The sequence below is a fragment of the Neophocaena asiaeorientalis genome, unplaced genomic scaffold (genome assembly GCF_003031525.2).
Source record: "Neophocaena asiaeorientalis asiaeorientalis breed wild unplaced genomic scaffold, Neophocaena_asiaeorientalis_V1.1 scaffold52, whole genome shotgun sequence".
Classification (NCBI taxonomy): domain Eukaryota; kingdom Metazoa; phylum Chordata; class Mammalia; order Artiodactyla; family Phocoenidae; genus Neophocaena; species Neophocaena asiaeorientalis.
Window position 1 is genome coordinate 4,068,280 of NW_020173927.1, and position 26,116 is coordinate 4,094,395.

The window sequence follows — 26,116 nt, forward strand, 5'->3', positions numbered from 1 at the left end:
TTTTTTTTTTTTTTTTGGTAGAAATAGAGCATTGAAAACACTATGGCAAAATTAGTCCATACAAATCTAGGGGTCTTCCAAATAGCATCCTCTCAAGGAGACAGCTCACTACAGAAAATGGGCAGATCCATCACTTCCAGAGGGACAAATAAACCAAAACAAGACAAACAACAAATAAGGAAAAGAATCCAGGCCAAGGCTGATTCCTTCCTGTGATTCATAGCTGGTTTCTCTAAACCACCATATGGCAGGTTACCTTTGCCAACCAGTGAGAAAAGGATTCAATTCCCATGATGGCTCAGAGAAAGCAAGTCCAAATTAGCTTGGAATCAGCTCCATCCTCCTTTCCTATGGCCACAAAAGCAGCCCAGCGACACAGACTAAGCCTGTGGTCCTAAGAGTGGCAGACAGCTATTCTAGATCATACAGATACACTGTTCTGCATTAACTGGACATTACTGATGATTTAGCCTCCTCCACGACTTACCATTTCAATTCTCTCAACCTCCAAAGAGCCCCCCAAATAGATGAGGCTCACCTACATTATCTCTCCCATAATGGTTTGTGTTAAATAAATATTTGTTGACTGTGATTCAAATCCTTCCACAGTCCCTTCTGTAAGAACCCAGCAGAGGGGTATCATGGCTCAGCTGGATTTTCATCTATCTGGGAATTTTTTGTACATTTTTTATTATTTTTTTTGATATTTTTAAATTTTATTGCAAAATAATACACAACTATAGAAAAGAAAACCCATACAAATTATACATTTATAATGAGTTATAAGGTAAAGCAACTATCACTCAGGCAAAGAAATAGAACTTTTCCATACATCTCACAAGCCCCTGTGTGCCCAGTTTCAATCTGAACCCCCAGTGACCCCATAGAAGTAACCACTACTACTATTTTTACAGTAACTAGTTTTTAAAATTTCTTGTACTTTGAATATTCAAGTGTGCATGCCTATACATCATAATTTAGTCTTGTTTATTAAAAAAAACTGGTGTTTTTTAAATTTAGTTTTTATTGGAGTATAGTTAATTTACAATGTTGTGTTAGTTTCATGTGTACAACAAAGTGAATCAGTTATACATATACATATATCCACTCTTTTTCAGATTCTTTTTTTTTTTTTTATTTAATAAATTTATTTATTTATTTATCTCTGGCTGCATTGGGTCTTTGTTGCTGTGCACGGGCTTCTCATTGTGGTGGCCTCTCCCGCCGCAGAGCACGGGCTCTAGGCGCGCGGGCCTCAGCAGCTGTGGCTCACTGGCTTCAGTAGTTGTGGCTCGCGGGCTCTAGAACACAGGCTCAGTAGTTGTGGTGCACGGGCTTAGTTGCTCCGCAGCATGTGGGATCCTCCCAGACCAGGGACCGAACCCGTGTCCCCTGCATTGGCAGGTGGACTCTCAACCACTACCTCACCAGGGAAGCCCATTTTTCAGATTCTTTCCCCATATAGGTCATTACGGAGTGTTGAGTAGAGTTCCCTGTGCTATATAGTAGGTCATTGTTGGTTATCTATTTTATATATAGTAGTATGTATCTGTTTTTTGTACATTTTTTTAGAATGGGTGTACCCTTAAAGAGTTTGTCAAATAGATAATGGAGGGTGGGGAACATCCAACTGCCTTAAAGGATGTATTAGCCAGTGACTCCATGGAATCTGCTGACTTGTTGACTTCTGGCATTTTCACACAAGTCATGCACATAAAACAATGACTGTTGAAGACTGAGGCCTGACCCCAAGTAACCAGCTCTTCTACAGGTCAGCACACTGAAACCCTTGGGTGTGGTCCCCAAGAGAGTCCTCAAAGTCCACATGTCAAGCTCTGCAGAACTGTAAGATATTACACAAATAGTATGATTAAATATTGTGATAGAAATACAGGGAAGAGCATGGAACATAGAAGATGACCAGTGCCCAAGAACTCCCTGACTCTGGTCAAATCATAGACTTGCTATCTACAGGGCAATTCTTGGACCTGTGAAGTTATTCATGCTCAGGTTACCTCCCAACCCACCAAAAAATATAATCCAGAATGTTAAAACGTTTCTGGAAGAACAGTTTTTTGAAATCAGTATACATGAGTATGTATGCGTGTATTGCATTGACAAGGATGATTCCTGACCAGTTATGTATTTTTTTTTCTTCACACAAGAAATTAAAAAAGAGAATGCCTAGGACCAGTTCTCTCAGTTATTTCCAGGTGAGACATTCATTTCTCTCAATCAGCCTGTTACGGCTATGATCACCGTGCACCCTCAGGCTGCCCTTTCGCCAATTCTCTACATGCGTCTTTAGCTCAACCACACTGAAAGAAATAATGCTGTTAGAAACACTGCTGTCACATCCTTAAGAAAGGCACAGGGCCCAATAGTTGTGAATTAGGCTGAATTACAGGGACCAGCCACTATTCATGACTTGAAATCTCTGTAGCCTTCCTTGATTAGTTTTGGATTAAAAATGCTATAAACATATGTTCTCTGCCTGTCTGTCTGTCTTTATGGTCTTTCATCACTAAATCTTATAAGCGTGTGAGCCGGTAACCACTAGAGCCATAAAGGACACAGAAGCCCCCCAAAGTTCTCTGGAGGAATCATGCCATCTGAGCGAGGTCATGCATAATCGTACAGCTGTCCCCCGTGCAAACATCAAAGTGATTAAAGACACAGGTTTTGTATATCTAAGTTCTTCTTGTGCTGCCCAAACAGTCAGTTAGACTCCAAGAAGACAGAGGAAGAATGTCCTTGGAGAGTGCTAGTGGGGAAGCTCACCATTTATTCTTGGTTCCAGTGGACATGGCTTGGAATCTGGGCTCTGTCCCTTGTAGGATGGCAGATTTGGGCAGGCTACAAAATCCTCCTGATCCTGATATTTCTCTTATTTACAATGGAAATAAAGATTCTTCTTATATTGTAGATATAATGAAATGCAAAAGTAATGCACCAATGAATCTGAGTGCAGAAATGCCTGCCCTGGTATACAATAAGTGCTCACTTCAATATCAATATTCCTCCCTATGTATAATGGTGCATTTTCATGTTTTATTTGAAACTATTTAAATTGCATCATTGGTACATACTTTATTGTACATGTTCCTATGGTAAAAAAGCAGAATTCACCATATGTTTGTTCCATAACAACCAAACACGGAACATAGGTTGCAAGCAGGCCTTTTCAAAATGGTGACACATTGGTACCCAGGTACATTGAATTATGTTCAGATTTTTTTCTCCAAAGCTCTGGTTTAGGAGTTGGAGAAAAGCATTTGGTAGGTTAAACAGGAAGAAAGTGAGTTAAACAGCCTTTCCATGAAAGCATCACGGTCCCCCAACCCCCATTTGTCTGTTTATAGGGAAGAGTGGAACCACCATTTCCAAAGAACCACCAAATTGAAGCAGGTCAAAGCCTAACAATGTGTCTGCTTTTCCTATGATAGAAAAAGTATCAATATTACCAGGGGCTACCCGTCTGGGCAAGAGCTGGAAATGTGGAATGTGATATTATTAATATGAAAAAAATGTAGTAGGGAGAACATGCGAATGGAAGATAATTAAAACACCACAGGAATTTCGAAAGTTAGTTCATCGTGAAAGGAATTCTCCAACCAGCATCCAACTAAACTTGATGGCAATAGCGACCAGAGTTTTCTGATACAGCTGTCTCTACGTTTGGCAAATGTAAGAATACATTACCTATTATGCTTAGGGATACTACAACTTTACCCACATGTGCATCGTTTCTACAACAGCTGTGTCATGGCCACTCCATGCCCTGACAAAGCCTGGAGCAGTCACACCTTTGACAAAGCATAGATGAAAGGGCTTGAAACCAGAGAAGGGAGAAGTTGGTTGGGGCTGACTTTGAAACCAAGATCAAACAAAGAGTGTACGAGATAAAGGAGAAATCTGAACCGTGAATAATTGCCAAATGAGAGCATTAATTTGCAAACTATACAGGGGAACATGATGCAATGTCAAAATGTAATTAATGTGCTTGGATTTCATAGCTGGATATGAATATAGGTAACATACTAGGATCTACAAGGCTGAAGACTGCCACTCAACAGTTGAATTTTAAATGATGGGATTTTAAGAGATTTTTACATTTAGATTGCAATCTGTGGGACTTCCCTGGTGGCGCAGTGGTTAAGAATCCGCCTGCCAATGCGGGGGACATGGGTTCGAGCCCTGGTCCGGGAAGATACCAGGTGCCGCAGAGCAACTAAGCCCACACGCCACAACTACTGAGCCTGCGCTCTAGAGCCCGTGAGTCACAACTACCGAAGTCTGTGCGCCTACAGTCTGTGCTCTGCAACAAGAAAAGCCACCGCAATGAGAAGCCCGCGCACCACAACAAAGAGTAGCTCCCCTCGCCGCAACTAGAGAAAGCCCGTGCACAGCAACGAAGACCCAATGCAGGCAAAAATAAATAAATAAAAATAAAATAAAATAAAAAAATTAAAAAAAAAATTGCAATCTGTGAAACTGTCAATTATTCTTCCTAGTGTACTTCACATTTTAAGACAGAAGTGGCCAAATCATTTCAAACACATGCGTTCCTTCATACATATAGAGAGGCACAGGGCTCCCGGGGCACTCAGCCTTTCTGGTGAGGCTGAAAGCTGGGTTTGCCCATTCTCCCCCTGCTGGTACACACGTGTAATGCAAGCCTGAAGTGAAGCTGGGGCTTGTTTTGCTTTAAGTTTTAAATCAATGTAGAGAGCATTTTCATTGTTTTCAAAGAAAACTGTTGTCCCATAAAGCCTCTGCACCAACCACAGCTTGGGGTTGTAGTCATTTTGAGACTTTAGATATGGGTCCCTTTCAAATATGTGGGCATAAGTCATTCCTCTAAAAGTCTCATAAATAAAGTGTCTCTTAATCCTCCAGTAGAGGAAGGTATGACACACGTATTGCTATATCTTTTCAGAGGGTTAATAACAGGACATTTGAAAGTGTTGGGGATTAATAAGCTCAATTTTATTAGAATGTATAGCCCATAAACTACTCTCCAGTGGACAGCATGTTGGATTATTGGAGGCAGAGGTAGGAAATTATGATTGATATTAAATACAAAAATGTATTGAAGTGGTAAACATAACTATGGTATGTGTCAAGTCAATATTAGAAATTCAGAATAATGATACTAAATGGTTAAGAAAAGGCCAGCTTATATTACTGACCTTCTTAAGAAACATATAACGACTTCTGTTTCCACATATGCCGTGCTTACACAGCACAGCCCTTACATGTTTAAACATTTACTGTTTATTCTCCAAAGTCTTCTACACATACTTGTACATTTCATCTAGACATAGACTGGTGCTATAAAATATCCTAGCTTCTCTTTTGGCTTATTATTCTGCAATCCATCACCCTTTATTTTATTACCTAATGATGACCTGCAAAGGGAATAGTCAAAACTCCCCCAGCTTCAGTTAGAGATAATCTCTGCAAATAAAACAAGGTTTATAGCTCCTTTGGCTGCTGCAGGGGGAATACAAAGCCAAGATGTCAGCTATTCTGGGTACTTTTCTCATTTATGATACCTTGTAAGCACAAAGTAATCTCCCAGGTGTTGGGAATGGACAACTTTCTTTCAAATGTGTGGGCATAAGCAATGCTTCTAAAAAGTACACAAACAGTCCCTCGCATTTTAAATTGCCTGATTAAATGATATGTATTTTAATCATCCTAAGTGCTTTCAATAAATCACCCAAAAGGTTTTAGTGTAAATATCAAAGTATTCTAATCCTATCGCCATCTCATCTGCAGGTCTTCTTTCTCTGAAGGTCAGTGGAACTCCACCTCTGGGTTCTTCTTCTTCTTTTTTTTTTTTTTTTAATAAGCGTGTAGTGATCACACATCACTTATTTATTTATTTATTTTTGGTTTCATTGGGTCTTCGTTGTTGCGCGCCAGCTTTCTCTAGTTGTGGTGAGCGGGGGCTACTCTTTGTTGCGGTGCACGGGTCCCCTGCATTGGCAGGCGGATTCTTAACCACTGTGCCACCAGGGAAGCCCACCTCTGGGTTCTTTAACTTCACTTGAATTTGCTTGCATGACAATGTGTGCAGTCACCTTCTAGTTAGGTTTTAATCTACATTTCATAGTTTAGTAATGGGGGTTGTTGAGGAGAACAGACACTTGCTCAGCTCCTACTAGGAGTCCTGTGCTAAGGTCTTTCATATATATGTCAGCTCACCCAATCCTCATGTGACCTTGTGAGGCCAAGGTTATCTACAAACTAAGGAAACTGAAAGATAGCAGTGAACAATTTGGCTAGTAGTAAGAGAAGTTAGATTTGAACAAGATTTGTGTGATTCCAAAGGCTATGTTTTTCATTCAATTTCCCATTTGCTTATCTTAAGGAGTCATTTTACTCTGTTTCTTATTTGAATGTCTGAGTAGGTATCTTCCTTCACATGTGGAGAGTTCACGCTTTTCCCTCCCCTTGCTGGTCTGGAAAAGTATCACAGCCCTTAAATTGTAGCTGCTCTAAAACGCTGTTGACCAGCTTGCTTCTAAATGAAACATTTGCTTAATATTTAATGTATCTTAACTAACTAAACAAAGTAAATGTTTTTCTTATTTTATGAGAAGTGTCAGCTTTTCTGACATTGCTGAAAGTTAGTATAGAAAAGACTTGCTGCATCACCTTTTGTGAAGGATTCACGGAGGGAAGAGTATCATTTCTCAGAAATTGTCATGTGTAATAGGCAATCCATCCTGGTCATAAGATTGATAAATACAGATTATTTCCAAGAAACTGAGACACAGAAATTACTATGTCTTTATGCTCGTGTAGTAAGGTATAAGAAGCTAAGAGGTGGATGAATGCCATTTCGTTTCTTAAATTGTACTTTATATAAATTATACATACCTTCTTGCCTAAGTATGTTGCAATGTTTCTTATTTAGAATTTATTTAGAGATACTCTCTGTCATTAGAGAAATTACTCATATGGTTAGGATTGCAAAGTGCTCACTAGCAGATGGGTTTTTCTGAAATTACTTGAATGTGAACAGCACTTGCTCTGTTCTTCTTTGCTGTGGAAATACACTCCCAGAGCCTTAACAGACAGGCTTGGATCTGTGTGGTGCCTGGAAATGCATGCTGTCCAAACTCAACTTAGAGCCATTTCTAGACAGAGATTTTCAGTCACTGCACCTTCTCTCTGGAAACAGGAACTTTCTCCAACTAGTGTCTGAAACTAGGATCCTCCATCCATCCATCCATCCATCCATCCATCCACCTACCCCTCCACTCATCTATCTTGTTCCTTCCAAGGGCCAGGAACAATGCGGGTGCTCTGATCCTTAAGGGATCCTGACCCTTAGTGCTACCCTTAGGATGTTGACTATCTAGTGGGAGAAATGGGTAAATACTAAACTAGTAACCAAAATAAGAATAATTCCTTTCGAAGAGAAAATTAAGGTGAGTCATGAGTGTATTGTTAGGGAGTCTGCAGCAGCAAAGAAGTATGGCTCATGGGAGTGTCTTTCCAACTGATGCATAACTGGAGGAGGAAGGATGGGAATTGTGTTCCAGGCAGCAGAAGGAACAGCATTTGCTAAGGCCTTGAGGGGGTGAGGAGCTCAGCCTTATCTTGAAAGAAATGAGTTGGTGCCACTCAAGCCTGGAGAGCTTCCTCCATGAGGCTGACGTTGCAAGCAAGGGCAGACCCCAAGGGCATCATCAACCACAGTGAAGATGTGGACTTTCCCCAGAGTGCAATGGGCACATGACAAGTAAGGAAATGAAAACATCAGAACTGTGCTTTTCAACCTCCAATGAGGCTGCTCTCTGGAGGGAAGTAGGAGAAGGGTAGGAGTGCAGGTAGGTGGTCTCACCTTTCATGGAACAGTCTCTGACCCCCTCCTTCCCCATGTCTCTTCACAGTTCCCAGGGTCCAACTTGAACTACCATGCATGGATGCCCTGGCTATTTCTGCAATCCCAATCAAAACTAAGAATCTTCTTTCAAAGTGTCTCCAACATGCATGAACTTAAATACGTTTAAGGGATAGCTCCTGCTTTTTCATCTAAGAGAGAAAGATACAATGTATTCACATGAAAATTGAAACTATGATGAAATAACCCTAAGGTCATCAAGGCAAATATTTTTCTCAGGCTTTGCATACTGAAAGAAATCACCAATTACCTAAACTACATGTTACTTTACATGTCTTACTCCAAATTTCTAATGTCTTAAGGGATGGAGATATACCTATTCAATGAGAGAAAACTGGAAGAACTGGATATCTGTCGTTGCCTGTTGAAGTTTTCTATCATTTTAGTACCATTTTTAAGCTAAACGCAACCAATCATTTTAATGTAACTGTAAATCTGGTAACAGTGTGTAGTTTTTGTTGTTGTAGTTTTTAGTTGTTCTCAGTTTAATTTTTGTTTTGTAACTGGTAACTTTTCATATATTGACAGTGCATGCCTTACTAGATACACCTATTTACTGTAAACTAACTATACAAAAAAAAAAAAAAAAAAAAAAAAAGAATCCTGCCTACATTTCTTTAGATTGTAAAATTTCAAAGGAGATAATTTTATTTAGTTTTCCTATAATTTCACAGAAATAGAGAATATGAAATTAGCACTGATTTTGCTACTAATTAAAAATACTGGATTTACTTAAGTTAATGTCTTTAAAATACATGTTGTTCTTCTTTAAAAAATAAAGACAAATCCTTGAGCAGTGAAAAATATGTGCAATAGAGGACAAATGATGAATGTTGTCATTAGACAAAGGAATCAAAATTAGTAAAAATGACACATACTTGGAATAAATGGGGACTGGAATATAGACAGAAGAGCAAATCCAAATAGTGGCTTCCAGTTGAGTTTTGAGGCTCAGGGAACCTAAGAGTAGGGGTGAGATTACTGAGGACGGCTGTCATCCAGAATGAGCAAAGAGAAGATCCACTGAGTGTAAAATTTCACTCTGATACAGAGCTTGGCCTCAGCCTACAGATGATGCTACTCCAATGTCTCCTTCAGGAGTGGTTTAGAGTAACCAAACTCACAGACACTGAACACACGCACATACGCACACACGAGCCTCTGAATGCCAGTTTATTCCTGTGTCATAAGTCATGAAATACCACTTCCAAGCCTACTGAGGAAATGCTGTGCTGCTTCTCCCTCCAGGAAAGCTACACATGGGACTTAATTTTAATCAAGGGAGGAAGAAGGGCAAGAATAGTCCATCATAGGGGAGGAATGTCTGCATTCATGGGTCTGACAGCTCTATCTCCTCACAGGAATAAACCTGCCACCAGGCCTGGTGAGGTCTATTTCTTGAGGTCTAACCCTTTCCCTAGTTAGGGCTGGGATGTCCCTACTATTTCAGCTTTTCGTTTCTCCTCCCTTCCACTCCTTCAGACCAGTGGCTGTGCAAATTATTTTTGCAAAGCACCAGAATTCCAGTTTCTCCATTAAAAAAATAATTTGTTCATTGAATACATTTTTATTGCGGGCTTTAATATGTGTCAGGCATTATTGAAAGTGCTGGGGACAAAGCAAGAAAAAGTCAGACATAAATCCCTGCTATACTCTCAATATTTAGCATAGATAGCCTGCTTGGTATTAGGAAACCATTCTCAGTTCTAAACTCCCGTTTTAAACTCTGCTTTGAGATACTGGGTCTGGAACTCTACAAATCTGATTTCAAAGAAGGTGGAAGAACTTGTTCCTGCCTGCCCCCTGTGGACTTGTGCACTTCCTATCTGCTCCTTATAGACTTCCTGCCTGGTATTTATGGACTTCCTGTCTGCACCCTGTGAACTTCCTGTCCTCACCCTGTGAACTTCCTGTTTGCCCCCCCGTGGACTTGTGGACTTCCTGTGTGCCCAACATGGACTTCCTGTCTACTTCCTGTTCCTGTCAGCCTGGCTTCATCCTGGCAGTGGCAGTTAATTCTAGTAACAGCCGCTGACTGCAGTTTACAGGTTACTTAAAAAACCAGCAGCAAGTTGCCCCTCCCAGCCCTGGCACCAGTTGGCCAGCTCCTCCTACTCAGGGGTTTGAGCCCAGCTCCAAGCATTTAAATTTTAATAGTCCCAACTTCTTCCCTCAGTCCCTCAGCTCCAGGTCCAGTAGCAGCTTCCTGCACTTGCTACCCTGTTATATCTGGGTATTTTCTTTTTCTTGTTTCAGTTCTTTAATACCTACTTAATGCATTGTATTAATTCTCTCTTTTCAATTACAGATATGATAGGGAAGGGGATAGGAAGTATGTGTGGAGGGGGAAGAGTAGGTGATTTTAGATGGGGGTGGATCAGGGAGGTCCTCGTGGTGAAAGTGATATTTAAGAAGAAAAATGTTACCTGTGTGTTAAGCAGATACGGTCAGACTGCTCTGGTTGAGCCTCAGGAAAGGCAGGACCGTGCTTTTAAGAGTCTGGTTTCATCTGGGCTCCTCTTGTACTCTCTCTGGCCTGGACTTTCTCTTAAACAGTCACTCTCGAAAATGTAGGTTTCAGTATCCTTGTCCTTTGGAAAATCCTAGACTTGAGTAATCCCCCAGAGGAACTGGCCACAGGAATCACATTCTTGCCCCTCGAAGGGGATCACATGGCTGTTCTCAGGCTAATCTTGGCCTTGGAGAAAATCCTGGTCATACTGGTTGTGGAGATAAACACCATTCCGATGACCCTCACAGCAAATATTTTATTGGCCATAGAGACTGTCCATACGAGAGCTGCCATACAGTGGAAACATGTGATTCCCAACAAAGGGCATCAGGAACACTAAACACTAACCAGAAGGAAGCCTGCCACTCTGTCCTTTTCCCACTGCCACCTGCCCCACACCTCCAGAGCAAGGACTCCCTTGCTTTATCTTTAAAATCTCTGGCACATAGTCCAACATTTAAAGTCTTCAACTGATCTCTCACTATAATGAAAAGTAATAGCATCCTGTTTGTTTCAGTGAAAATATCGCAGGACAGAGAACCTAAAGACATACATCCTTAGACCTTCCTAAACTCTACTTGACTTTGTAATATTGGCCAAGCCACTCCACCTCTTTGATTCTCAGGTTCATCACTTGAAAAATAAGGGAAATGGAACAAAACCATACATTTTATACTTAAATTTCTCTAATTATCTCATTTCTGTTTACAATTCATGGTAAGCTAATAGAAAAATCTGGTCATAACAAGTACAAAATATTATCTCATAAATGTTACTTTGATCTAGTTGTAATAATGAACTGTATTCCATTTTGTCAATTTAAAGATTTATACTATATTTATTCTTAAGTAATTAGTAGAAATTCATGTAATGATTCAGTACTTTCAATTAGTTCCCCACACCCACCTTTTAAATTTCCTAATAATCAATAACTTTGGCGATACTTTATCCAAAAACCTTATTTTCTCTACCATTTTCCTGCATGTCTCCTAAGCCTGATGTATTTTCAACTGGTATGCCATCACTGGCCTCCTCAGACAGTGATACTTTTCTTTTAAAACTCATATTAGCCCTTCTAGCCATCTCCTGTGTTGGTTCTTCCTTTCTGCTCCTGTTTTATTTTCCTGGCTCAAGAACATTTTTCAAAGTCCATTGAAAACTTGGCAACATTTCAGACAGTTTCCAAGGATTTATTGGGTGCTTTAGGAAAACTCTCAATGACTAGAGTTTCCAGAGAATCCCTGGAGTTTTTATCTGGAAATAAAACCTAGTACAATTCAAACCAGGGCCACAAGTAAGTCTGCAACCAAGTGAGGGAATTCTTAAACTGAACTGAGAACTGTGGCATTTACAAGTTTTCCAACACTATTGAAAGCAAGAGAATAATTAGATTTTAGGAGAAGTGATATGTATCCTTTGCATTAATGCCTTAACAATTACACAAGAGGAGCTAAAATTCAGGCAGATTTTGTGCCAAGGACAGATGATAGATTTGATGCTGTTCTTTATTTAATTTTTTTTGGTAAAGTGCTAATCCAAGTACAGAACGTGCATGAAATCCTTTAAGAAAATCTAATCCTGTTACATGTAACAGAAAATATTTAGGTAAAGTACTAATCCAAGTACAGATAACGTGCATGAAATCCTTTAAGAAAATCTAATCCTGTTACATGTAACAGAAAATATTTCCAAAGAAACCTCATTTAAAGTATTGACAATGGGGGTTTTTAAAAATAGTTTGTCAGAAATCTTATTGATTAGACCACTTCTGAATAAACTGTGCTTCAAAAGACAATTTAGATTATTTGACATTAGTCACAGAAGGAAATCATATGAAATGAATTATAAAATGAATTTTATGTTTATTCATATCTCAAAATAGAGGTTGAGAAGATGTAGTATTTTTGGTTGTTAATTTGAAATACAATCATTCATTGCAAAAAAAAAGAGAACTAGGCTGTGTTAACAGGAACTTGGGGATACAAAGATGAATAAAACAGTGTCTCTTCAAGAACTCACAGTCTGGCATAAAAAAACAAACCTATAAATAAATGATTATGGAATGAATTCATGTTTTTTTTTAATATAAGGGCCTGATACATTACAAATGGGCCTACTAAGTTCAGAGAGGGCTTGATACTGAGGAAGGTGGTATTGAGGTGGAAACCAAATGCAAGCATCGTTAGGCTTTAGAGAGTATTCAAGGATGATGCAATGGAAATCCACATAAATGATCTTGTAGGTCCCTATAGTGCAGCAATGACCTCATGATTAAGGGAAGCAAAATAGTATTGTGATTTAAAGTGTTGTTTCTGAAGTCAGTCAACTTAGGTCAAAATCCCACTCTTTCAAGAATTACCTAGGGAATCATCTGTAAAATGGGGATAATAAAATAGCTTTGGGCAGTGATTGCAAAATATGTTAATAATAGCATTTAGCAGAGACTGACTTCCAGAATGGCAGTGTAAGGACTGTGGAAGATCCTCTCTCAAGTGAAACAACCATTTTCCTGCTGAAAATTGCACACACACCACACACACACACACACCATTTGAAGTCTCTGGAAATTGTCCTAAGGGCATAAATAGTGGAAAATCTTTTCTCATATAGGTTATCACAGAATATTGTGTAGAGTTCCTTGTGCTATACAGTAGGTCCTTTTTGGTTATCTATCTTATATACAGTAGTGTGTGTGTGTTCATCCAAAGCTTCTGATTTATCCCTCCCATATTCCAATAAAAAAAGTGGAAAATCATCTATCTAATTAAATTTAGTAAATCTGTAAAAGAATGGTAAAATTTGGTGACATTTGAGCATGGTCACATGCTCACCTTTCCCCCTGCTCAATGTGACAGAGCTCTATTCTAGGTATATTCTAAAAAGACCAGGGCTCCCTATCCCACCCAACACCCATTCTAGGGCTGTATTTTCAAGTCAGGAGAAACAAGGCACCAACATCTCTTATCCCCTCAGTTCTATATTGCAGAAGCTCTATTCTGGACAGGCATGGCCATAAGAACTGATTTCCCTTGTGCTAAGCAGCCCCTGCTTATAAGATGGAAGCTCTACTCCAGGCTCAGCCGGTTGAGAATAATTGATCCTTGAACATCCCCAACCAGGAACATTTGTATGGTAGAGATTTCAAGCCAGGAAGCAAAAGCAGAGAAGACCAGGAGCTACTATTTCCACCCAGAGCTCCACTCATAGAGTAGGGGTGTCACTTTGGGAGGAGAAGCATACTACTAGTTCCAGCTCCAAAATGTGGCACACACATTTTTCCCAGGAAGAGAAGCAAGAAGCAAGCTCTAAGAACAAGAAGCTCACTTAAAATGAATGGTTATATTTGGAACAGAGTGTGTGAAAGTTCATGTCTAATGGTATTGTCAAAAATAATGGGTATCTTACTTGCAAGCAATTAAGAGAAGGTTGCAAAGCAACTATTATAAACATGTTCAAAGAACCAAAGGAAACTATATCAAAAGAATTAAAGCAAGGCCTCATAGCAGTATTTCATATAATACAGAATAAGAGAAATTATAAGAAGAACCAAATTGAAGTTGAAAAGTGCAATATCTGAAATGAAAAATTTACTGCAGAAGCTTAACAGTAGATTTGAACTGCCAGCAGAGAATCAGTGAGCTTGCAGATCAATCAATCAAGATTACACAATCTAAAGAGCACAGAGGAAAAAGAATGAAGAAAAATGAATGGAACCTCAGAGAAACCTGCTACATCATTAAGCACACCGACATATGAATAGTGGGAGTACCAAAGGAGAGGAGAGAGAGAAAGGAGCAGAAAAATATATTTGAAGAAACAATGGTCACGTACTTTTCAAATTGAGGAAAAATATTAATATGAACATTCAGGATGCTCATATAATCCCAAGAAGGATAAACTCAAAGATACTTACACCTATACACTTGACAGTAATAATGTTGAAAGACAAAGACACATTGGAAACAGCAACAGGAAAACGATGCTTTAAGTATAACAAAACTACGAGATAAACAGCAGACTTCTTATCAGAAACAATGGAAACCAGAAGGCAGTAGGATGGTATATTCAAAGTGCTGAAGGAAAAACAAAACAAAACAAAACAACAACAACAAGAAAAATTGCCAACCAATAATCTCTACCTGGTAAACAAAAACCACAGTGAAATACCACTTTATGTCCATTAGGATGTCTATAAGAAACAAAGGTGGACAAGAACAAGTGTTGTCTGGAATGTGGAGAAACTGGAACCCTTATACATTGCTGGGTAGACATAAAATGGTGCAGCTACTGTGAAAAACAGTTTAGAATCTCCTAAAAGTTTAAGCTTAGAGTTTCCATAGGATCCACTAACTATACTTCTAGGTAAATACTCAAGAAAAATGAAAACTTATGTCTACACAAAAACTTGTATACAAATGTTCATAGCAACATTATTCACACAACCAAAGAAAATACAAACAATGTCTATCAATTGATAGGCATTAAAATAAAAAAAAAGTGGCATATGTATACAAAGGATTATTATTTACTAATAAAAATAATGAAATCTTTAAACATGTTACAACATGGATGAACCTTAAACACACAGTATACTAAGTGAAAGAGGCTAGTCACAAAAGACCACGTATCGTATGCTTCCGTTTATCAGAAATGGCCAGATTAGGAAATCTATAAGCAAAGAAGACAGATTAATGGGTGCCTAGGACTGATGAGGGCTTGAGAGAAATGGGACAGACTGGACTGGGTTTTTTTTTTTTTGAGGTGATGTAAATGTCTCAGATTAGACTGTGGTGATGTTTGCAGAAGTCAGGGAATATACTAAAAAAACACTGAATTATACATTTTCAAGGGGTGAAACTCTATGATATATAAATTATATCTTAATAAAGCTGTTAAAAAAAATAGTACCTATCTCTTAGAGTTATCATTAGGCTAAGTGAGATAACAAATGGGAAGCTATTAGGCAAGTATTTGGCAAATAACATTCAGTAACTTATTACTGTTCCCTCTGCTACTGTCATTGTCATCATTGTTTCTTACACTGTAAGACACCCAGTAATTCTATCCATTATTTAACAAGTACTGAAAAGCACCTGCTGTGTGACACACGTTTATGTGCTTGTGTTTGGTAATCAGAACAGATTTGTTATGTCATTTTGGTAGAGACATAAGTATAACAGATACTATTTTTTTTATTAATCTTATTTAGCAAAATGAGAACTATCTTGAATCAATATACTTGGTGGCAATGTCAGAGTGACTCTAGAAGTCATTTTAGGGCTTACAGACCTTATTTAGTTTACTATACTTGGGATTCAGATACAAATATTAATCTCTGAACAGTCATGGATGGTGTTATCAAGGATTCCATGAGCTTGACGGGTCTCCATCATCTTCCCTGAGATGGCTTGTTACTCTTCCATTCATGAGCATCACATTCCAATCCTACAATAAGGATTTGTCTTGGACAATATTTCCTCCAGAAACCTACCCCGATGCTGCTGTCTCTCACCAAGATGGGGTGAGGCATCTTCATTTCAGTTCTCCTAGCACCCATATTTGTCCTTATTTCATCACTCTTCAGTAAAATTGCCTATTCCCTGCTTGTCTCATCAGACAATACACTCCTTGGATGCAACTTTGACAGGTTCCAGTGAGACACACTTCTGAAGCACATGACATTCATTATTCACAAGAGATGCAAAGTACAATGCTCATTTTAGTTTTGTCTTTCTTCTTTAAGAATATGTATTTACTAAGAATATGTATTTACTATAAATTAGAACCACACTCCTGACTCCCATCAGATAGCTGAGTCATCTAGAAACCAAATTAAAAAAATGCTTAACTGAGATCTACCTGGAACTTCAATTAGAACCTGAAAGGACCAAAATAACAAAAAAGGAACCGTCATCTAATGCAAAAGGTATGCTACTTTTCTTCATGTGTTAACAGATTTGAAAGAGGACAGATGGGGTAACGATCAATCAGGAAATAAGTAACAGACTTGGCAACTACTTGAGGGGCATTTCCATTCAATAACTTTATTATCTGGCTAAGAGAGAGGACTTCTTAATCCTCCCCTTTTCTTCTTTAGAATGCCTTTGATTTGTCCTATCATACAGCAAATGCCCCTGGATCTCACACTCATAAGTCTAATTGAGGTCATGTTTGTAGTGACCATCTACAGACAAAATATCACTTTAGTTGGAATTAATGTATTTGGAAGATGAATGGTGAAAGCACACAGCTTTCTATTGCATTCACCAAAATATTACATTCCAGTGTTTATTATCCAGAGGAGTCTTTTTCCTGTTCTTTTCACTTCTTTATCTTTCATGTAGTTGTCATTTACAACTTTCGCTGTTAACTCCCATTGAGTTCAAAGAGAGCCAGAAATTTCAAGCTGCTGTCAGCCAACTCTATTCATGGGACAGACTCCAGGGCATAGCTCAGCCGTCACGCCATCACTGGGAAGCCTTAGGCTCACAGAGACCAGGGGCATCCACGAGCCTGCACCCCTGCTGGGCTAATGGGAAGAAAGCACCTTGTTCAGTCTCCACAAATCCAAGAGTGCTCTGAAGGGCATGGCGCATCTCCTTACCACACAGATGGCTTCCATTTCTGGTCTGAGCAAGCCTTTGTTGAAGAAAGCCAAGGAAGAGATATCTCCCTTTAGTGCATTACATGAAGAATTCTAGCTCTTTCATTAAGAAAGATCTACTTTTGTTGAGACGGCATGGGAGAAATCAACCACACTGTCCTTATGCTTAACAAGTGTGCCAAATAACCACCACCCCACCCTTGACTATTCCCCATTGTATCCATTCTCAAAACAAAAGTCTTTCCAAAGAAAGTAGATATGAGCCCAGCCCAAACTGAATTCCCCCTAAAAAGCAGAATGTTAATATTTTTTAAAAAAATAACAGGACATAGCATTTCCACATACTTAGTATTTTAAGGAATTGGTTATGAATGTGCCTTCAGCATCCAGTATTCACATACATGTACACAAAATCCTTATGAGATGTAGAGTCTGAATTATCTCTTTTCAACAAGGGAAAGGAATAAGACAGGCTTAGATCATTTTCTGGAGATGTAACAAATGTTCAAAAATCTATTTGCCAAACCTTTAACATGATCAAGACCTTATTGTTTGGACCACACCTTTTTACTCTGCTACTTATGTCATGTCTCCCTCATCTGTGTCTGACTAATCAATTTGTGTCCAAGAATCTAAGCATCTACTAAGATTTCCTTCCCGAAAGTTATGGAAATATTCTAAGAAAAGTAAAAGGTAAGCCATTAAAGTTTCAGCTTAGGTCAGCCTGAGGGATTTAGATACCTTCTCAACTTGGCCAGATGCTCCTCACTCTAGGATCCAAGCAAAGGGGACCACCTGAAGCATCTAAGGATGTTTAATGTCTAAGTCAGATATTAAGAAAATGAAGAAAGCACTAATAGATTCTTTAGCCCCATAAGATCAGCACTGCCCTGACATGGATTCACCACTGTTTCTGAAATGAATGTTCTAATCTGTAAATATATTATCAACATCAGAATGACAGAAATAAAGTGCTTTCAAGCACATCGCCAATCAGTTGAACTGTTGTTCTATTCAAGATGAAAACGTTCCTTCAGTGCTAGTAAGTGACCAGCAAGTTAGAGTAGCCAGTAAGTCAGAGTAAAACCATCCCCAAAGAAGTCAAAGTCTTCAGACTTGTCCGTAAGTTCTCACGCACAGTTTCCAAACTGCAGTGCTCTGCCACAATCGTTGTAGACCAACGACAACAGAAGGCGGAACCCGGATGCTGTTTCCAAATTGGGGATAGGAAGCGCCCAGCATATCTTAGAAAGCATTGCTTGGCAATTTTCCTTCTGCTTTGAGAGAGCAAAGAAATCTGTACTGCAATAATGGGAGAAGGAGCCCAATCTTGTCACTTGCTCCCTTCCCTACATCCCTGCCCCCACGGCCTCACAACAGGCGGCAACAAGAGTACTCACCAAACCTTGGCAGGTCGAAAGAGCCACTGAGGAACTTTTGTGGGATCGTAACGAGCCTTGATAAAAACAGAAATCCTCGGGTGGGAAAGTCTGCACCGACTTAGTGCCCCCCTTCCCCAAAGTCTGTACGAGAAATCCAGGCGCCACCAGCTTGCTGGAAGTTTTCAGATCCAGGTGGAAGTCGTGCCTGAAGCCTTTCAGCCGAAGGTGCAGAGAGTCAGCTCCGAGCTGGGCCAGCGCCCTTTTCCTCCTCTGGGGGTGCATGATTTCATGGGACACGTAGTCTCCGTTGTGGTCAACCTCGTAGGGAGACACCAGGTCATACTCTGAAAGTGAGAGAGGGGGTGTGGCTGAGTAATTTCAGGATTCTGAAAAGGATCAGGAAGTCTTCGAATATCATTTACTACCGGATAGTGTTTTCACCCAGGAAAAAAGGATGGAGGAAGCGTCCACGACCACCCAGCCTCAAATCCGAACTACAGAAAGCATAAAATCGGAGTTAAAAGGCAAAATCTTCAAAGGGGCCTTTTGCAAAGTCACTGTTGTTCCTATAATGTGTTATTACCAATCCAGCAAATGCTATGACACTTCTAAGGAGAAACATATTACAGAGCAAATGAAACTAAGAATGGGCTTTTCAGATTACAGAGCAATTACTGTAGAGTAATTATAATGTCATTATTTTTATAGCTTTAAATATTCCTTTAGTCATATTGTCTTTTACCAATATCTTTAGTCTATTGATAAGAAAGTTTAGCTTAAAAATACTGATCATTTTTCAGAAAACAGTTAAAAATACAAATACGATGGACATTCTTTGGCATTTAATTTTTAAATAGTTAATTATTAAATCATTGAACTACAGCAGAAAAGGCAGAATGCAGGTATGGTAGATGCTCAGATGTGTCTTTTCTCCAAATGAAAACCGCTGCTGAGCCTTTGGCCTGGCTTCTTGGCATTTCACACTTCAAGGTTGTTCAAAGACATGCACCACACTCTTCTTCCAATTCTAATTTGTATTATACCAGGTAAAAATGTATTCAAATAAACGATTTATTTTTAAAAAGTCAAGAAAACCCCAAGGAGCTAACAGATTTGGGGCACCCATATGATCTGCCAGGCTTCTGTCACAGACTGTCTTATAGTTTTGCATTGGGGAGCATTTGTGTCATTCCCTTCTCTGTGCAAAGTATGGAGAAAACAACTGTAACTCCACCAGAATCCTGGGCGGTGGTCCTCACCTGCCTTTCTCGAATATCATAACTGTCTTCTCCAAAGAGGTGTCTTCCCTTCTAGCATCATGTATTTTTCATTGCTTTGACAGGGATTCTTCCTTTCATTCCCACCATTAACACATCATCTCTGCCATCCAGAGGTCAGGGAGAGGTTGTTTCTGGGAGGGCAGGACAGACGTGGACTAGAGACCTAGGGGTGGGCTTCATGCCAGAGGTAGGATCTTATTGCACTGCCATGTTCTAAACTTGAACCTGGACTTTTAGATCATGCGAAGGTAGATAGGCTTCTGTCACAGACTGTCTTATAGTTTGGGGAGCATTTGTGTCATTCCCTTCTCTGTGCAAAGTATGGAGAAAACAACTGTAACTCCACCAGAATCCTGGGCGGTGGTCCTCACCTGCCTTTCTCGAATATCATAACTGTCTTCTCCAAAGAGGTGTCTTCCCTTCTAGCATCATGTATTTTTCATTGCTTTGACAGGGATTCTTCCTTTCATTCCCACCATTAACACATCATCTCTGCCATCCAGAGGTCAGGGAGAGGTTGTTTCTGGGAGGGCAGGACAGACGTGGACTAGAGACCTAGGGGTGGGCTTCATGCCAGAGGTAGGATCTTATTGCACTGCCATGTTCTAAACTTGAACCTGGACTTTTAGATCATGCGAAGGTAGATTTGTCAAAGCAGAGGCTACAAAATATTTTAGTTAACAATCTCTTAGCTTGGCTTCTACCTTTCAAATATTTAAACATATCTTGTGAGTGTCTCCATCTGCATGCCAGCGATGGACCTTTGGAGAGGGCCGGCTTCCTAGCCTGCATTTTGTCTAAACACCAGAAAATAACAGGGCAATAGGATGTCAGGCTTTCTCCAAGCTTCCTCTGAGATGTCTTTGAAATGGATGTCAGACCCAAGCCCCGGAGGGCTAGCCCTACACTGAGGTGGAAAGTCCCTAACGATTCAAAATGCAACTTCCTCTTAAATGTATGACAAGACCTGATTCTCATATTCTCATCATGATTCTAACATCCTAAGAAATTATATATATTCCCCTTTTATTGCCAATATATGCTCTCGGGAGACTCTTCTGTTAGATACTTAATAACCGGGCCTTTAGCATGAATTGGACATGCTTCTTGGAGCTATGAGATAAAATAAAACAGCGTCCTACAGAAGTGCTATTTGGTCATAAGTGAACTGTCCTCAGGTAAATTATTTTTTTCTGGAAAAAGTAATTTTTCTTCACAACCAGAACTCTTTTGGTATAGGTACTTGCCCACATGTCCCTGGGCCATCCTGGCAGGTATTTGAAAGGTAACACTGGAACAGAGAGGGTGGCAGCCAAGGGATGGTCCTAAAAGGCATGTGTTTGGCTTTGGGAGAGACAGAGAAGGCCAGGGATGGAAAGGCACCGTCCAGAGTCCCCTGGGCTGAGGCCCACGGCAAGGTGAGAGTCAGAGGCCCGGCTGCCAACCCATCAGGCGGCAGGATAACCAAAAGCTTAGCGATGGCCTGTTTGAGCCCAGGCTTCCTGTTTCCTCAGGTCAAAGGGCCCCTCCTGGGCCCACAGGCCTGCCCCACATGCCCAGCGCAGGTACCTGGTGAGCTGTGGCCCATGCAGATTAGACAGGAAGCAGGTTCTGGCTGGCAACTCGACAACCAGCCTTGGAAATACATGCCAAAGCGGGGCACTCGTGTCTGCCAAGGCAAAATACACTGGGATCACTTCATACTTTACTTAGGACAATGAGAAAGTAAAATAAATTTGCTTACATTCTATGCAATGATAAAAAAAAAACATAGGGGGAAACAAATTAGGAATGAATGTGCCTGGTGCAAGTATGTGATCACAGTCTGTTCCCGGCTACTCCTAAAAAAAAGTGAAAAGCACTTGCTCACTTAGTTTGCATTTTTCCAAACCACCTTCCTCATCCCCGGCCTTCCGGACTCGGGGGAAAAGCTGGTGTGACGTGGTCGTGTTAATAACTTTCTTCTTGACCTGCGGGCTCTCAGGGAGTGTCTGCACCTCACACTAGCCTGTTTCCATCCCAACAGAGGCCGTGGAATGAGGACAAAGCAGGTGGACTGTTCCAAACACTGGCTAGCGAGCAGATTTATTGCACATAAAAAGATGATTACCATTAAAAGGCCATTTTTATGACCTTGACTTTGGAGGGCATACACTCTTTATCTTTTATTGGTAGGGAGACATATAATATCTATTTTTCAAAATGACAACTTTTAAGCCTGTTATACAGAAACGCACGTGTTGTGCTGGTACATTTTTCACAACCAGCTACGGGTGGGGGTCATGGGGTAGCCTAGTTGAAGGCATTTGCCAGTTTCCCTGGTATAAAGACTCCCACCATGGCTAATTTCAATTGCCATGTGACCTCACTGAACACGGAGTTTAGAGGTTTGCATGGTAGCACACCATTATAAAGTATTTCCACCATACAGAGGCAATACAGACGAAGAACCTCAAGAGGAGACGTAACCTCAAAACTTAAAGAATTGTGAAGTGATGAGTTTTCAGTGTTTTAATCTTGCTTTTAATATTATTTATTTCACCCAAGTTTACCTATTTTGATTTTCAGCACACCAGCTCACAAAATTTCTGACAAGGTAATGATCAGTTCTGGAGAACTGCCCTGAGCCTGCCCAGAACACCAGCTCCAGCCGCTGCAAAGCCACTTCTTGTAACCAGTTACGATCCCTTCTGAGAGTGAGGGTGCATGTGGGTGAAAATTTAGTCCAGTGGTTCTCAGCGGGAGTGCTACCCCACACCCCTGCCCCCAGGAGACACTTGGGATGTCTGGAGACATTTTGGTTTTCACGAAAGGGCAGGGGATAGTGGTGCTTTGGGAATGTAGTGAGTGAATCCAGGGAGGCTGTTACACATTCTTCCATGCACAGAACAGGTTCCCATAACAAAAGGTCAAGAGTGCCAAGGCAGAGAAACCCTGATTTCATCAAAGAGCAGTCCTTAGTGCAGATATGCACTGTTGGTTATGTATAAATAAATGTGAAAAGGGTCATAGCTAAAGAATTCTATGAATGAACAAAGTAAGCATAGCTTCTCCCCATGCAGAAGGCAATAGATCATTGCTATAAAATGACAATTTAAAACTAACTCTTGAGCTTATGTTTTAAGATTGTAATCCCCCAAACTACTGGCTTGTGATTTCAAGAATAAAGAATTTAGTGAGATTCCTGATCCTTGAGAATCCCTGAAACAAGACCTCGGTCCTACACAGGTTTTTCTAAGGAGGAGAGATTCACACATGGCTGCTTCAGTCAGCACCCTGATCTACTTCATTTCAAAAGGTGTTTTGACCACAGCATCAAGTCTAGGAAGACTCCAGCTCCAAACTGAGGGCATGAGGTGTGGAGCACCTGTGAGCATGCTAGGGGCTGCTGGTACCAGCTGCGGAGAACAGATTTTGCACATCAAGTCCTAACTCTGTGTTCAATGGCTTCACATCCACAGCTTGAAGTCAGCCATGGTGGGAGTATTTACCCCATGGGAACCAGCAAATGTTACAAAATCAGAGGCCTGGAGAATCTGTTGTTAAACATTTACTAGCAGATCCCTGGGCCAAACTGCCCCATCTCAAGTCACGTGAACGTGTGAATATAAATCAGTATATACTTTAGATTCACACACACAAACACAGATCTCTCATGTCCAATGAAACAAAGTTCTACAGAACTTCTGACTCTTGACCTGGAAGCTTAATTCACTCTAGATTTTTAAAAGTTAACAAACTCGTGCTATGTGTTTGCTCTTAACAAGACCCACTATTATTATGACAAAGGTAAATTTGTGGGGAAAGCATTCGAGGCTCCTATTAGGGAAAAGCTATGTTGAATCCACCAAAATGAAATGGGTGTACTGAAGGTCTGAAAATAGAATTGACCTCAATGAAGTTATCTATTGTTGCCTCACAGAATACATGGAGTTCCCTATCTTATTGCATAATTACTCCAGACTCCCAGGAACATTGGCAATATAGGTTGAAATATGTGTTAAACAAACTTTATGGCCAAAGAGTTATTTCAAAGGCACCTTTGTGTTGTGAAGGGATACCCAGACATGCAACAGTAAACTAACCACAGCATCACACAAAGTCTATTCCACATCTGCTACCCTAGGTCAAAAGAGGTAACACTGCTGAGCATAAAGAGTCTTTGTCTGGTCGTGTGAAAGCTTTCCACTGAAACCCACTCTCTCAACTTAGCCTTTTGTAATTAAAGACCTAAAACACCTGCACCGTGAGGGATGAGGGAGTGGTGTGTCCACTAGGCGAGAACCTCAATGATGATGGCTCCCACCTTCCCCCTGAGGTTCTGACCAAGCGAGCTAAGTGGTTGTCATGGGAACGCTGGGCTTGTGACACCAGCTGAGGTGCCAGGTGATTACAGCCACATGCCAGCCAGGCTGGGGTCCAGCTTGCAGGACGCTCCTCCCTAGGAGAAGGGCACTCTCGGGCAGGAAGTCTTGGCTTCTCCTCCTGGAAGTGGTTCTCTATCTCTAATGCTCTTACCTCACAGAAAACCCCATAACTACTAGAAAACACTCTGAAAATTCTCCTGAGACCTTCAGGAATTTTCATGATTTTAGAAAACTAGAATTTTCACAAAAAAATTTTTTTAAGTGGAAGAAGACAGCTAACTACAATATAAATAACTACATACTAGAATGAGTCGTAAGAGAAACATTAAAGAAGACAAGGGCAAGACCAAGGAAGTGAGCTTTAAATAGATAACTTTCTCTTGCAAATACAGTGACAAGTAATTTTTAAACGTTTTCTATTATTTACATCTAGCGCCCTCTGGTGGTCGCGGAAAAGTTCCTATGTTCCCGCGTTCATCGGATTGATCGCTATTGATAGACTCGTCGTACAGCCCTCGGGAGGAGAGAATTTCAATAATTAATGCATATATTAAATGATTGTCTTTATGGAATTTTATCAATATGAAGAAACTACACTCAGAAATTCTTGATTATTAACTCAAATTTTCTAGGTTTTCTGAAAATAGGTTGGGATAATAAAACCTAGCTCTTCCTCTGTAAGTCACTAATAACATTTGAGATGGCAATGCATTGTTGGAATTGATGCAAAGTACTCATATTTAGCAACTGCCAGTGGACTGGGTTCAGATTAAAAACCCGGTAGCTACCGACATTCCACACCTGCTTTCCGGTTTACCCAAAAGCAGTTCAGAACAGAGAGGTCCATCCCCTGAGGCATGAAATGATAAATGCCGCTTGTGAGCAGTGAAAGGAAAAACACAGACTGCAGAAAGATCAGACTTGTTTTTTGGCAAATCATGACACAGGACTTGGACATTGCTTGTGACGTCACAAAACGCTAATTACCCATTCTGCCAACTCTTGAAGACCTCCCTTTTGAAACTAAGGTGAGAAATACTGAGCAAAATGACTGTCTTTTTGTCCCGTGCTCTGACAGTGAAGGATGTCCATTTTAAAAGGCCAGAGGGGGGACAGGAGGGGGAGGGGACGAGGGGATGGAGAAAGGCATAATAAGCTCTTTATAATTGCTGTGTATACATTAATACAACTCCTAGATTATTTCCTCCTTCTTTAATTGTGTGTGTGTGTGTTTGTTTTTTAAATAAATACATTCCCTTGCTTTCTTCCCTAATGTTTATGGTAATAACGCTGGTAAGCCATTTCTGTTTTACAGGGAAACAATATAAATATTGGTGAAAGTTGACTCAGAGGCGCTCGCTCTTACGGTTGGAAAGAAGCACGGCAGCACCTTACAGAGAATTCCCAGAGTTATGAACATTTGCAAAGCCTGGTAAACTAGCCTTAGAGGGTTTGCAAGCTGCTGCACTGCAAGGATTCGAACCCCCCTCCAGCACTTACCGCCCTTTTCCACCCAGCCCGGCCACTCCGCGGGGCCAGGAGGACGCCGGACGCTCGGGCTCCCCGGCGAGGCCGCTGTGGGTCCCACGGCGCACGCAGGTGCCTGCTGGAAAACAGCGGCGACACCTCGGTGAGACGGGGGCTGCGCGAGGGGAGCTTCGGGGGACCCTGCCCCCGCAGTCGGGGACTCACCTGCACACCCACCTGCGCCAGCAGCAGCAGGCAGAGCGCCGCGCAGCCGGGGGCCAGCATGGCCGGGCTGCCCCGCGCGCCCTGCGCCTGCAGCCGGCGCTGCGCCCCCGCGGGGAGGACGCACGGCTCCATCCAGGGGCGCTCGCAGGGGCCCGGGGCCGCGGATGCTACCCAGCCCCGCGACCGTGCAAGCGGGCACCGAGGACCAGCCCGACCGGCGCGCAGGACGATGCCCGCAGTCACTGCGCCGCCCGCGCCGGGGTTATTACTGCGGCTCCGCGCCGCGCTGGGGGCGGAGTGGCGGCCGCGGCGGCGGGGCGGTGGCGGAGAACCCGCCCGCACCGTGGGAGAGCGGGGG

The 26,116-nt window shown here is 41.1% G+C and overlaps 1 protein-coding gene across 1 annotated transcript in view; it reads right to left on the reverse strand.

Moving 5' to 3' along the window:
• Window positions 1–26,116, reverse strand: part of ADAMTS16 (ADAM metallopeptidase with thrombospondin type 1 motif 16) — a 174,710-nt gene that overhangs the window by 131,133 nt on the left and 17,461 nt on the right. The window contains exons 4-6 of the mRNA XM_024752503.1: window positions 25,759–26,044; window positions 25,567–25,708; window positions 18,438–18,763 (exon numbers count right to left, since the gene is read on the reverse strand). Of these exons, the coding sequence (XP_024608271.1) occupies window positions 18,438–18,763; window positions 25,567–25,708; window positions 25,759–26,044 (754 nt within the window). The remainder of the gene's footprint in view (window positions 1–18,437; window positions 18,764–25,566; window positions 25,709–25,758; window positions 26,045–26,116) is intronic.